We start from the raw sequence: 13,447 nt of genomic DNA, 5'->3' as shown, positions 1-13,447 counted from the left end.
AGCAACCATGATTTCAGTTTATTCATTACTGACATTACATATTTTTCATTAGTGAAATTTTACTGTATTTCATACAGATTGAAAACTACAGTAAGTACAGTATGAAAAAGCAGGAAAGATACAAAACACTTCAAAGCTCAGTCTTCGTGATATATTTAAAAAAACTTATGCCACATCACTCCTTTTTGATTCAAGACGTTAATTCTTGATTATAAAATTTTTCATAAAATTCCAAGTCTTTTGTGCTTAAAGATGGTTTTACAGTCCTCAGTGATTTTACAAAATGCTCATGTTTTACAGTAGTTGCTTCAAGTCCATTCTCTTGCAATGCCAACAAAGCAGCCTTTAGAAAAGAAAAAAAAAAAAAGCTTGAAAGGCTTACAATATTAAGTCACAAAGAAGTAACTGCAAGTATTTTAAAATATTTTACATGAAACCAAATTTGAGACAAAGTATCTGAGAACAGCATTCTATGAATTATATTTATCACTAGACACACCATCAGGTAAGACTAGTGTAAATTTCACATTTACTTTTTGTCTGCATTAGAAAACATATCCTTGATCATTTACATATTGGATTTTCTTCCCATTTTTTTCTGCCTTCAGTATAACTTTGCTCAAGTATTTATGGACTGTTCTATTTTTTTTCCACTCTAGCCTTGACAGTACATGCTGCTTTCAGCTAAGAATGCTGCAGTTGCTTGCAGTACACAAAATATGATTCCTCCAGATGTAAGCCTGAATTACAAAGAGCCACATGAAATAAAAGGTAGTACAGCTCCCACTTCTGCCAGTAGAATAACTTCCACCAGTAAATTATCACAGAAACCCTTTATACTTACTTGGCTTTTTATTTAAAGAATTAATTCTTGTTCAGTCCTCCTGTTTTATTCATTCTCTTTATTTTCAGTGGTGGAATAATCTGTACTACAGATGACTTGGTAACCTCCAGAAGTTAACTATTTTCATTGAAAGGTTTAATTTATAGTTTATTTCGCAGATTAACCATGAATATTTCATACCTCCTTGCATAGATTTTCAACATCAGCTCCAGAGAAGAGGTCTGTTAGGACTGCTAAGTCTTGCAGTGACACATCAGAATCTAACGGAATTTTTTCTGTGCAAATTTTCAAAATGGAAAGCCTTCCCTGTAAGTTGGTATATATTAAATGAGAAAACAAAACCAAACAAAGTAACAATTGCTCCCACTCCAAAGCAGTAAAAAATCTGAAATCAGAACTAAGAAAGATCTAGGAAATTACCAAAAGCAGAAGTACCATATTTTTGGCGAAAGAGTAAAGAAAATACAATTAATGGAAATATTCACTCTTGCGGTTACCTCATATATTAAAGTCTGGTATTCAGAGTTGCTCACTACTTCATGAAAATGCTATTTTACACTGAAGGTTCTATATTTGTCCTGCTGTGGGTCATCTCTTTTTTTGAGGGGCTCAGGACAAACATTTATACCACTGAGCATTTACAGGGCACAAGAGAGATCTGAAGCAAGGACAGCCAACTTGTTATGATACTTCCTAAACTGCAGCTTGATTCTGTAAATAATTATTTCAGATTTTTGGATGTTTTCTATATGCAATAGTGTAACTACATGCACCGTTTCAAAAATAACTGGTATTTAAATTACAAACAGGATTATTCCTTTTTAAACTTCATGTACTTTGAATCTGGTGACTCATTTTCAGTGAACCATCCATCAATTTTTTAATATATAATTAATATATATTCCTATAATATATTTATATTATTGGAATATTTCCCCTTTACTCCTGAATTAAAGTATGCTGCCAATTTCTCTCTCTCCATTTGAAGCCACATATGGATTTGTAATACATCACCTTCAGATCCGGAGGTGGAATATAGATCACCCTGTCTAGCCTTCCAGGACGCAGTAAAGCATCATCCAACATATCTGGTCTATTTGTTGCAGCAACTACCATGAAATCTTTGTTCAAAGTTTCCTGAAACTCTAGCTGAGTAAAGAGATTATATGAACAAGTTAGTGCAACGTGGTTCAGATAGATATTATCTAAAGACATTTGTTAACTACTAGTAAGAAAATAAAAGGGGAAAGAAGAAAACGCATCTCTGTATTAGTCTATTTTCCTTTTAATATTAATAATTTATATATTATTATTATATATAGCATTATTATACATTAATACTTTGCTTATGGGTATTTTGTTTGGACAAAGTCTCATTGATGAACAGCATATACAAAATCAGCAATCTATAAATGGTATTTTATAAAAATCAGAAACAATGACAGAATAGAATAGCACATTTTTAAGCTTAAGGATTTTAAGTTTAAAAACGTGAATGCCAACAACTAAAAAATTACCTGTCTTTCCTCGTCACTTAATTCTTGACATTGGCCCTCAAGCTGTAGTTTATTTCCTCTTCTTTCTATGACTTTCAGTCCAATGCCATCCAACTCATTAAGAAGAACAGAAAGAACGCGTTCTGAGACACCATAGCCAGTTTTATGGTGTGACCGAGACCCTAAGATACAGTCAATCTCATCTAAGAATATTATTGCTGGAGTACTTGCTCTTGCTTGGCGGAAAACCTATTTTTGGATTGATAGAATAAAATGTTAATGCATACTTTCTACTGGGTAAGGCGAAATCACCTGTTTACATTCACTCTGTATTTTGACTTAATTATGCAACTTTAAAGATAAATTCGTTCACAAAAAGAGATGCATTCATTCAAAAAGCCATTCTGGCTTACATTTACTACAGACAGATTCTGCTTTTTAATTAAATTCTTATGTGAACTAACAACAAGAGGGTAGAAATACTTTCAAAGTTTAAAACTGGTATAATTTTAGGGTTAGATTCTCCATTTATATAAATGTGAACGCATTATCTTTTTCTATTTCAAAACTAGGTAAGTTTTAACTATAATTTTTCCAATAGCAAAATTTAGGCCTAACTTACACTTCATAAAAATCAGGCAAAAATAAACTTTAGATCTCATATAAATTAAAAACTGTACCTGAGACAAAATCTTCTCTGAATCTCCAATGTAAGGTGAGAAAAGGTCAGCACCACTTACAGAAAGAAAGGAACAGTGACAACTTGTGGCCACAGCCCTCACCAGTGTGGTTTTGGCACACCCTGATGGCCCATAGAGAAGAACACCCTTTGGATGAGACAGGCCCATCCTAGCAAATGCATGAGGAAATTTCATAGGCCACTCAATGCACTGTCAATACATAAAAAAGGGATGAAATTCTCAGTAAAGGAACTAGAGTTCACAGCCATTCAATAAAGCAGCTAAGCAAAATATTTCTCTCTTTTGCTCATGCATTAATTTGAAATCAACGCAGAATACTAATATGGTCTTTCTTGGTATAAAAAGACAGACCCCCCTCGTTCCCTTTCCCTCCTTCTTGAAGTTTCCTCTCAGTCTCAAACAGAATAAAAGGCAATCCTTGAGGAATGACATGCAAGAGCCACATCTGGCTACAAACTCAGAAATGTACTGCTGCAGAGTTTTTCAGATACTGGAAAGCATGACAATTATTCCATGGTATTATTGCTGTTATCCTGGGAGAGGAAGGTTTTTAAATCACAAGCACTGCAATAACTTAATGTAGTAGAAAATAATGTTTAGAATACAATTTAGAATCATGTAATTTGCAAGAGAATACATTTCTATAATGTAGCACATAGAACACCTTGGAGCACATGGTTATTAGAAACTGCCTTTTTATCTAAATACATGTTATACATTACCTGTTTTAACTTCAGTTTTACATCTTCAAGACCACCTATTTGCTCCCAAGTGACTGGCTTACACTCTTTTAGTCCAATTACACTTCGAAAAGAGGATGGTTGAATTTTTTTAAAAGCTTCTTGGAAACTTGCCATGTTAATCACCATTTCAGTTGAATCCTGAAGAAAACCAAATAAAGCACATTAATAATGTTTTTACATAATAATTTACAATGCTCTATTAGTATGCCAAACACTTCACAAAAGGACGAATGCAATCAATAATCAATTAAATTCCTGCCCTAACAAGCTTAAGCACTGCATACAAAAAGATGTAGCACAAAGTAGAATATATTCTCTTTATTGGAAAGTTTTTATAAGAAAAAAAAACAACACAGTTTTATCAGAAACGCATATTTTAGGGAAAACTACTGTTTTTCCCCAAATTACTTTTCCATTACAGAGTGACCTACAAAATCAAATAGTTGCTAGATTCAGGGTTACTACACATAAATGCCTTGATTCTCTTGAATACAAACGGTCTAACATTCGTAACTCTCAAGAAGTCTGCAAAGTGCAGTTATTAAACCACAAATGCAGTAAAAGCATTGGTATATTTACATTTATAACACATTTGGTGCTTTTTAGTATTTTAGGTTCTGACTTTTTCATCTTGAGAATTTCCAGGAAAACTAAGTATTAATGGAGAAAGTGTGGTACATAATAATTACATTCTTCTTGATTAATTTGCAAGCATACCAAAGAGCTGTGGAACATAGCCTGCATAGCAGCTTCTCTGCAGAGTGCTGTAAGGTCAGCTCCAACATACCCAGTTGTAATTTCCGCCAGTTTAATCAAATCAACTTCCGCAGAAATCGGCATACTAAATGTAAGCAACTGCAGGATGGATCTTCTTTGCATAAGTGTTGGTGTCCCAATAATAACCTAAAACAAATACAATACAAATTTTAAGGAGATATTTTGCTATATTCCTCTTATTTTGTAGACCTAGGCAAGCAACTTTGTCTCTGCTTTATACTGTTTTCTGAAAATTTACCTACCTGTATTGCAACTAAAGAGTTTTACAAGAAACTTACTAGCAGCAGCATACAAATGATAAATTTTTAAAGCACCTTTCATTTATGCTTACTTTCCAAGTGAACAGTGTTGTATAAACAGTTGTTCATAAGACACTGTCAGCTACTGTTCACCAAATACTGTTTTAAGGTAATGTAAACATAAGTCTTAGGCAAAGATGTTATTTCAGTGTTGACAACAGAGAAACAAGACATGTGTCTCAAATCTGTGGAATCCCACTATAGAACATGACTAGTAGCCATTTTTTCTTCTAAAAAAATGAATTACTTTATTAAGTGTCCCCCTGGAAAAGAAAGGAAATTCATTATGTCTAACAGGGTTTGCTTACCTCTCTGTCAAATCTGCCAGCTCTTCTCAGTGCAGGGTCTAAGGCATCAGGCCTGTTTGTTGCTGCCATGAGGACCATCTTGCCTTCACTACCTACACCATCCAGTAGCGTTAGCAGCTGAGCAACAATACGATCTTCAGGAGCATTGTTTGAACTTCCTCGCTTTGGGCATAAGGAGTCAATCTCATCAATAAAGAGAATAGTCGGGCCTTCATGGGACATTTCTCTGCCCTTTTCAAAGACTCTTTGCAAATTCTCTTCACTTTCTCCTGGCCTGGAACCATACAGGGCTGGGCCACTGATGCAAAGCAGGTACGCACCCACTTCTTTTGCTACTGCCTTTACCATAAGAGTTTTCCCCACACCTGGAGGGCCTATTAGTAGCACCCCATTAGGGACAGAGAGCCCCAGCTTCTTAAAAGTTTTTGGAAAACGCAAAGGCAAATCAATCATTTCTTTCAAAGTCCTTCCCACATCATCCAGTCCTGCAACTGAAATTTTTCCTGTGTCCTCCGATAAGTGCCTGTACCTTTCCAGAGTGACCACCTCTTTAATTTTTATGCTTGTTTGGGGGGTTATCAGTCCTGCTTCCTCTGTCAAAGGGTCTACAGAGAGCATTTCAATGTGTACCACGGGAGTTTCGAGATTTGGGGCAAGAGTAACAACGTAATGATGGGAAACATAAACATTTCTTAGCAGGTCCCTGATCGTCTCCTGAAGCACTGCTCGGGGCATGGACTTTCGCAGCGCTGAGCTCCTCAGGACCACGTTCACGGTCGCCTTCTTTAGGCGGCAACGGGGCAGCAGCTGCAGCCGTCCGAGACTCAGCGTCAGGCCCCTCAGCGCCGCCACCGCCACCCCCGCGGTCCTGGAGGCCAGGTCAACCTGCAAGTAACCGTCCGCCAGGTCCGCCCTGGGCCAGGCCGTGCACAAGCAGCTCCCGCCGGGCAGGGAGATCCTCAGCGGGGCCCCAAGCGGCGCACCCAGGAAGGAGAGGGCGGCAGGGCCCAGCCTGCACCTCTGCGTACCCTCGTCGCCGGGCTCGGGCGGGAGCAGCTTTAAGGGAGCCGTCTCCATCGTGGGCAGCGACCGCAGCGCCGCGGGGGCTCCCTACTCACCCCTCACCCGACAGTTCCCTTCACTCGCAGCCGGCGGCCATTCCTTAGAGCCCCGCGCATGCACCGCCTCGGAGCAAGCGCACTGAGGGAGAGCACCAGGGCGGGACTTCGCCATCCCTCCCGCTCCCGCCTACGCTGTTGCCCCCCTCAGGGCCGTCAGGGCACTGTGAGGCGAGCCCCTGGCTCACAGCCCCATCTCAGCCTTTCACATCCTCCATTCCCAGCCGAAATAGGGCTAATATACCCCTTGTCGTGGCCAGCCACCTTGTTCTCACCGCTGGACACGCCGGGGATCCCTCGCCTCCCTCAGGTCGTCTCCACAGCGCCACCTGCTCGCCGGGTGGGTGCTTCCCAAGTGCATTCCCAAAAGTTGGGCTCCCTTTTTCCGGTGGTTCCCCTGGCTCAAGGCAGTGCCATCAGCTGGGGTTGAGTCAACCCTAGGTGCTAAGTAAGAGAAGGAAGTGGGGAGCCACAGAATTGCCTTGAGCAGCTGCTGGTACAGGTGAATAGGAGGCAGAAATTTATTCAGGAATGGATAAATCTGTCGTAATGCATTGTTCTGACAAATATTCAGTCAGTGTTTGAGAAAAAACAATTTTATAACTGTTTGGCCCATGATCTTCTTAAATTGTGCCATGAATTGTGCAATAGTTCTATAAAAACCTTTCAGATCTGCCAGCATTGTAGGATGCAATATAAAGCCACGATCTGTGAGATTTAGAAAGTGCACAGTTTTACTCCTGGAAGTAGCTTCACTATGAGTGCAGTTACACATGTACTTAATACACACAAGCTCTGTTTGAGACCTCGTATGTACAAGGATTGGCATCTCAAACACACGGCACTGGTCAGACTGGTACATTCATAGACAGCCAGGGAGGGGTTTACGGCATGCCTACAAGCTGTCCAGCATGCGCTTTGAAGGTCTCATGAGGAAAACATGAGGAGATCTCTTTGGTGGTGTCCTGTTTTATCACATTCCTTGATGAACCAAGGGCTGTATACAAAACAGTAAGCAATATGAACAAAAACGGGCAATGTGAACATCGCCTTCAGTTCATCACCAATTAGTTCAGCTAATTTTAAATATGCATATGAATTCAATATAATGAAGTGGAGTCCAAAAGTCACTAATTCAACTCTTTGAAAGCGTGTTCCTTTTTTGACCAAACTGTAGTACCACGACCTTATTTATATACTTTTGCAGAAAACATAGCTGAATGACTATTCTGGTTTGGAATGCGTCACTTTGAGTACTCATGCTCCTGAAACTTTTACAGGCCTCAAAATCAGCAGTGACAAAGTGGCAAGAAGGTGTTCCACCAAGAATCTAGTTAAATTGTCAAAAAACAAAAACAAAAACAAACACGATATTTTAAACAATTTTCTCAATATTCACTAGATGGCAGCTGATCTTCAAGAATGGCTGTATTTCTCCTTGCAGATCTGATAATTTCAAGTCATCGGTTCTTGGAGAAACTGATTGTAGTCCAGCATCGTCTTCACTCTGTTTCAAATATCAAACTGAAATACCAGCACAGTGAGTGTTCAGATCATTTTCAGCTTCATTACTGTTTCCGCTTTTTTGTATTGGATTTATTGCTGTTTATTTCTGGGAAAGAATGTTCTTTTACTGTTTACTTTTATATTTAGTGGGCCAGGTGTACTTCTTTTTAAGGACAACTTAAAATACTTGAATGATATTCTAAAGAGATGGAATAATATTTCTGTTTTTCTTTTGGATATACCTGTTGATTTTTGGTAGAATAAAATATTGTTCATCATTCCCAATTTATTATAGCTCACAAAATAAAAATAGCTGTGTCTTGCTACAATAATTATCTGCATACAAAGTAAATAAGATATTAAGCTGAATATATTTTTGGTAAGTTTGATTATATCTTGTATGTATCATAATAGTTAACAAATTAACAGTGTCTTTAATGTAGTTTTTCTTAATGACAAATGAATTTTGAAATGTTTGTTAATTGTCTATAAATCAAATAAAGATAGCTCAGAGTGGGTAGATGGCATGTATATACTTTAGAGCAGGATTTTAGTGTCTAGTGGAGGTCTTCTGGCCAAATATAAATGCTGTATTGTAATTATGCTAGATATTGTGCATTTAAAGCACCAGGTTCAGTTTTAACAAAACTTCATAGATAATTTGTAAAGATGTGCTTAAAGGAGTAAAATGAGCTCTTGTATGTCCGCATGTTTTTATGGGAGGGCCACCCTCAATTTGTTCACTTAACTTTCCAGTGAGCATCCAGCCTTGTATCTTTATAAGGAAAATGTTCTCATTGCATTTAGTAGTAATTTTGGATGTACAAGGCAGGAGACGTTAGGCCCTGCATTTCTCGAAGAAAGTGTGGAAAATCTCTGACTGCTGCCAAACTGTTATCATGACATTACTGCACCTTAGGTAACATTCACGTTGCACCTCTGCTGGAAGTTACTGCCCTCAGTATCAGAAAAGAATATGTGCCTGCACCTGAATTATTTCAGAGGAGAGTCTGGTGTCTTTGCTTAAGTTGGCAAGTAAATGATTTTATGCTATTCAATATAGGAATGAGAGCAGACTGTGGAGAATGACAGAAGAACCGTACAAGACTGAGAGACTTAGCAATAAAATGGCAGATGAAATTTAGTTTACATTAATGTGAAGTGATGCACAAAGGGAATAGCCCTCCTAGAGTGCCCTTTATAGAAGTGGGATAGAAGGCAATAAGAATGATCAAAGGTATGGAATGGCTTCTGAGCAAGGAATGACTAGAAGTAGGCTGTAACTACTCAACATAAAAAGAGAAAACTTTGAGGTGACTATGGAAGAGATCTGCAAAATTGTGACTTGGATAGCAAATGCCAGCTTTAAGGGTCTCTTCCAATGCCAGAATAACTGATGGTACTTAAACCTACGTTCAAAACAAAGAAAAAGAGGTCATCCATCATATGGTGGGTAGTAGATCTGTAGAACTTCTCTGAAGGATGCTGTGGATGGAAAACTGTTGGTACATGGGGAGACTGGACAAGTATTTAGAAAAGACTGCTGCTCATGAGAGTTCTCAGGGTTGAGAAGGTCTGTGTGAGAAGAGAGCTCAGAGGATTGCTGAAGAGCCATGCTCACACTGGTGTCAGAAACTTCTGCAAGCTGAAACGGCTGGAAATTGGGAGTCTATGAAAAAGAAAGTGTCATGCGCACTTATTCTGACTGTCCATTTCTGACCATTGTTCACAGTTTTTTTCTGTTTAAAGGCACATTCTTAAAGTATCATGTTTATTCCTTAAATTCTGCAAAGAATTCTACAAAGGTAATTTGCTTCAGACATGTAAAATGGTAGGTACGTGCTCTGTACCAACATTTTTCCTCTTAGAAAATCCCATATAGTCATCCCTAGTAGTTGTCTGATTCCTTTGTCCCTCAGTTCAACATGCTAACCTGACAGAAAACTTCTCTTTAATTTTGTGATGTGTGCGTGTGTGGTGAGATGAATCGGTTCGTTAGAGAACAGGGTCAGTACAAGGGAGGAAAGCTGCTCTCTTGTTCTAAAAGTCCCAGGAAGTTTTTGTGGAAATCAGTACTTTCCATGGAATATTTTCACTTCAGTAAATATATTTTGGCAGTAATATCTCACCAGGTATATAGAGGGTTTATGTAGAAGAAGCTTTTTGATCTAGGGTTTTCTTTTGGACACTAGTCTAATTGGCACAAATTGTATGTTAGGCACAATGTTAATAGTTACCATTACTACATTTCCATTGCATGCTTCCAAAAGGCAGCCAGTCCAATACCATTTATATTTTTTTTTTTACTGCTTGTCAGAGAAACAGAATTGGGACAGCTGTCTAATTCTCATTGAATGGAATGCAGAATATTTGCTTCCAGTTTTAAAACAAGGAAACAATACTCTGAGCATTTCTTGTGATTAGCAATGGTTATTACTAATTCTTCCCATTAGAAAATAATTTTTGGAAATGCACTGGAACTTAGGTGATTTACGTAACATATAGTGTCCTTTCAAAGCATATTAATATTGCAATAGCAATCCTGTAGTGTTTTATTCACAGGATCACAGAATCATCTAGGTTGAAAGAGACCTCCAAGATTACCTAGTCCAACCTCTGACCTAATACTAACAAGTCCTCCACTAACCCATATCACTAAGCTCTACATCTAAATGTCTTTCAAAGACCTCCAGGGATGGTGACTCAACCACTTCCCTGGGCAGCCCATTCCAATGCCTAATAACCTTTTCAGTAAAGAAGTTCTTCCTAATATCCAAACTAAACCTCCCCTGGCACAACTTTAGCCCATTCCCCCTCGTCCTGTCACCAGGCACGTGGGAGAATAGACCAACCCCTACCTCGCTACAGCCTCCTTTAAGGTAGCTGTAGAGTGCGATAAGGTTGCCCCTGAGCCTCCTCTTTTCCAGACTGAACAATCCCAGCTCCCTCAGCCGCTCCTCGTAAGACTTGTTCTCCAGACCTGTCACCAGTTTCGTTGCCCTTCTCTGGACTCGCTCGAGCACCTCCATGTCCTTCTTGTAATGAGGGGCCCAAAACTGAACACAGTACTTGAGGTGCGGCCTCACCAGAGCCGAGTACAGGGGGACAATCACTTCCCTAGACCTGCTGGCCACACTGCTTCTTATACAAGCCAGGATGCTGTTGGCCTTCTTGGCCACCTGAGCACACTGCTGGCTCATATTCAGCCGACTATCAACCAACACTCCCAGGTCCTTCTCTACCAGGCAGCTTTCCAACCACTCATCTCCCAGCCTGTAGCGCTACTTGGGGTTGTTGTGCCCCAGGTGCAGGTCCCGGCACTTGGCCTTGTTGAACTTCATACAGTTGGCCTCAGCCCATCGGTCCAGCCTATCCAGATCCTCCTGCAGAGCCTTCCTACCCTCGAGCAGATTGACACATGCACCTAACTTGGTGTCGTCTGCAAACGTACTGAGGGTGCACTCGATCCCCTCATCCAGATCATCGATAAAGATATTAAAGAGAACTGGCCCCAGTACTGAGCCCTGGGGGACTCCACTAGTGACCGGCCTCCAACTGGATTTGGCTCCATTTACCACAACTCTTTGGGCCTGGCTACCCAGCCAGTTTCTAACCCAACAAAGCATATGCCAGTCCAAGCCAAGAGAAGCCAGTTTCTTGAAGAGAATGCTGTGAGAAAGGGTGTCAAAAGCCTTACTGAAGTCAAGGTAGACCACATCCACAGCCTTTCCCTCATCCACCAAGCACGTCACTTTGTCATAAAAGGAGATCAGGTTCGTCAAGCAGGACCTGCCTTTCATAAACCCATGCTGACTGGGCCTGATCGCCTGGTTGCCCTGCAAATGCCGTGTGATGACACTCAAGATAATCTGCTCCATGAGCTTCCCTGGCACTGAGGTCAAACTAACAGGCCTATAGTTCCCCGGGTCTACCCTCCGGCCCTTCTTATAGATGGGCATCACGTTTGCTAGCCAAAGGCAAGGGATGTAATCAGAATTTGCATATTGATTGTCATTTGGAATAAACGCTGGATGGGACTATTCCTCATGAATTAGTCAGTTCTCTTGTCAAAACAGTTTGTACTTAGGGCCACTACAAGTTCTGGTACTTTAACACAGAGCTTGCTTGTGTGTAATGATGTTCTTTACTTTTTGAATTTAGCTATATGTGAAGCTCTACAAAACTGTTTCCACTCCTCTATAAAATTATCAAATTTGTAATTTTAGCAAGGTTAAAACATCAGTTTAATGGTCTTAAAAGGATAATTACAATGACATAATGTCTAAATGTCATAGGACAGTTTAAGTTCTAGTTCACGGTTTCTGAAGTGCTTTTAAGAATATTTCATCATCTGAAATTCTGAAGCAGAAGAATGGCGCTGTACTCCATTAGTCAATTTTCAGTGGGTTTTGTTTTTCATTTATGCAAGTTTTCAGCTCTGCTTCTGTGAAAACTAGCTTGATGCAATAATGCTTTGCAGACGAAATTTTTAGCTAAGTTCTTTCACATGAGTGATATGTATGCAGTTTGAACAGATACTGTCTTCCGTTTAAATTACTGGATGGTAAGCAGTTAATTTTATTGCTGATATGTATTTCCAGTAAAATGGATAAGCTGTTTTCTTTTATAAAACAGTAGACTGGATAAAAATGTTCATGTAGTTTGTTTGGTTTAATGATCATTCTATCACATGGATGTACTTCTAGAAAAAATATTTACTCTGTCCTTGCTTGGAAATTCAGTTATAAATTACTTCCCTTATTCCTGTTTTGGTGGCTCACACAGAAACATATTAAAATATTTGTTAGAACAGTTCTAAACTGCATAAGATTTAATAAAATTCCTGCATATGCTTTCACTGATTTTCCTTGTAAAAGGAGGACAAGAATTCTCGGAGAGGTAATACTAGGATTTAGTTTTAATAATGTTTATTTTCTCTATTCAGTATACTTAATTATGAGTATGTTGATTAAAGATAGTTATATTAATTCACAGAATCACAGAATCGTCTAGGTTGGAAGAGACCTCCAAGATCATCTAGTCCAACCTCAGCCCTAACACTAACAAGTCCTACACTAAACTGTATCACTAAGGGCTACATCTAAACGTCTTTTAAAGACCTCCAGGGATGGTGACTCAACCACCTCCCTGGGCAGCCCATTCCAGTGCCTAACAACCCTTTCAGCAAAGAAGTTCTTCCTAACATCCAACCTAAACCTCCCCTGGCGCAACTTTAGCCCATTCCCCCTCATCCTGTCACCAGGCACGTGGGAGAATAGACTAACCCCCACCTTGCTACAGCCTCCTTTAAGGTAGCTGTAGAGAGCGATGAGGTCTCCCCTGAGCCTCCTCTTCTCGAGGCTAAACAACCCCAGCTCCCTCAGCTGCTCCTCGTAAGACTTGTTCTCCAGACCTGTCACCAGCTTCATTGTCCTTCTCTGGACTCTCTCAAGCACCTCCATGTCCTTCTTGTAGCGAGGGCCCAAAACTGAACACAGTACTCGAGGTGCGGCCTCACCAGAGCCGAGTACAGGGGGACAATCACTTCCCTAGACCTGCTGGCCACACTGCTTCTTATACAAGCCAGGATGCTGTTGGCCTTCTTGGCCACCTGAGCACACTGCTGGCTCATATTCAGCTGCCTATCAACCAGTA

The 13,447-nt window shown here is 39.8% G+C and overlaps 1 protein-coding gene across 2 annotated transcripts; it reads right to left on the bottom strand.

Annotated features, from left to right (window-relative positions):
• Positions 1-4: 4 nt before the first annotated feature.
• AFG2B (AFG2 AAA ATPase homolog B) lies at positions 5-6,516 on the bottom strand. Of its 2 annotated transcripts, XM_083850132.1 has the most exons (8): positions 5,169-6,515; positions 4,502-4,687; positions 3,764-3,922; positions 3,021-3,230; positions 2,362-2,589; positions 1,859-1,993; positions 1,025-1,150; positions 5-343 (listed from the first exon to the last, which is right to left on the bottom strand). In XM_083850132.1, exons 1-8 carry the CDS (start codon positions 6,243-6,245, stop codon positions 191-193), a joined length of 2,274 nt encoding a protein of 757 aa, XP_083706258.1. In that variant the 5' UTR covers positions 6,246-6,515; the 3' UTR covers positions 5-190. The 2 variants fall into 2 exon arrangements, with proteins under 2 accessions (XP_083706258.1, XP_083706259.1); XM_083850133.1 differs by lacking the exon at positions 3,021-3,230 and having other exon boundaries at positions 5,169-6,516.
• Positions 6,517-13,447: the final 6,931 nt, after the last annotated feature.

This window comes from Anser anser (assembly GCF_964211835.1).
Source record: "Anser anser genome assembly, chromosome: 10".
NCBI classification, from domain to species: Eukaryota; Metazoa; Chordata; class Aves; order Anseriformes; family Anatidae; genus Anser; species Anser anser.
Note: the sequence above shows the minus strand (reverse complement) of the source record. Positions and strands in the feature narration are given on the sequence as shown.

Excerpts from the sequence above, each read along its gene's own strand:
- AFG2B (XM_083850132.1), bottom strand. The coding sequence starts at position 6,245 with ATGGAGACGGCTCCCTTAAAGCTGCTCCCGCCCGAGCCCGGCGACGAG. Across the intron at positions 3,231-3,763 it reads TAAAACTGAAGTTAAAACAG|TGCATTGAGTGGCCTATGAA; the intron begins GTAATGTATAAC and ends ATGTATTGACAG. Across the intron at positions 2,590-3,020 it reads CAGAGAAGATTTTGTCTCAG|GTTTTCCGCCAAGCAAGAGC; the intron begins GTACAGTTTTTA and ends ATCCAAAAATAG.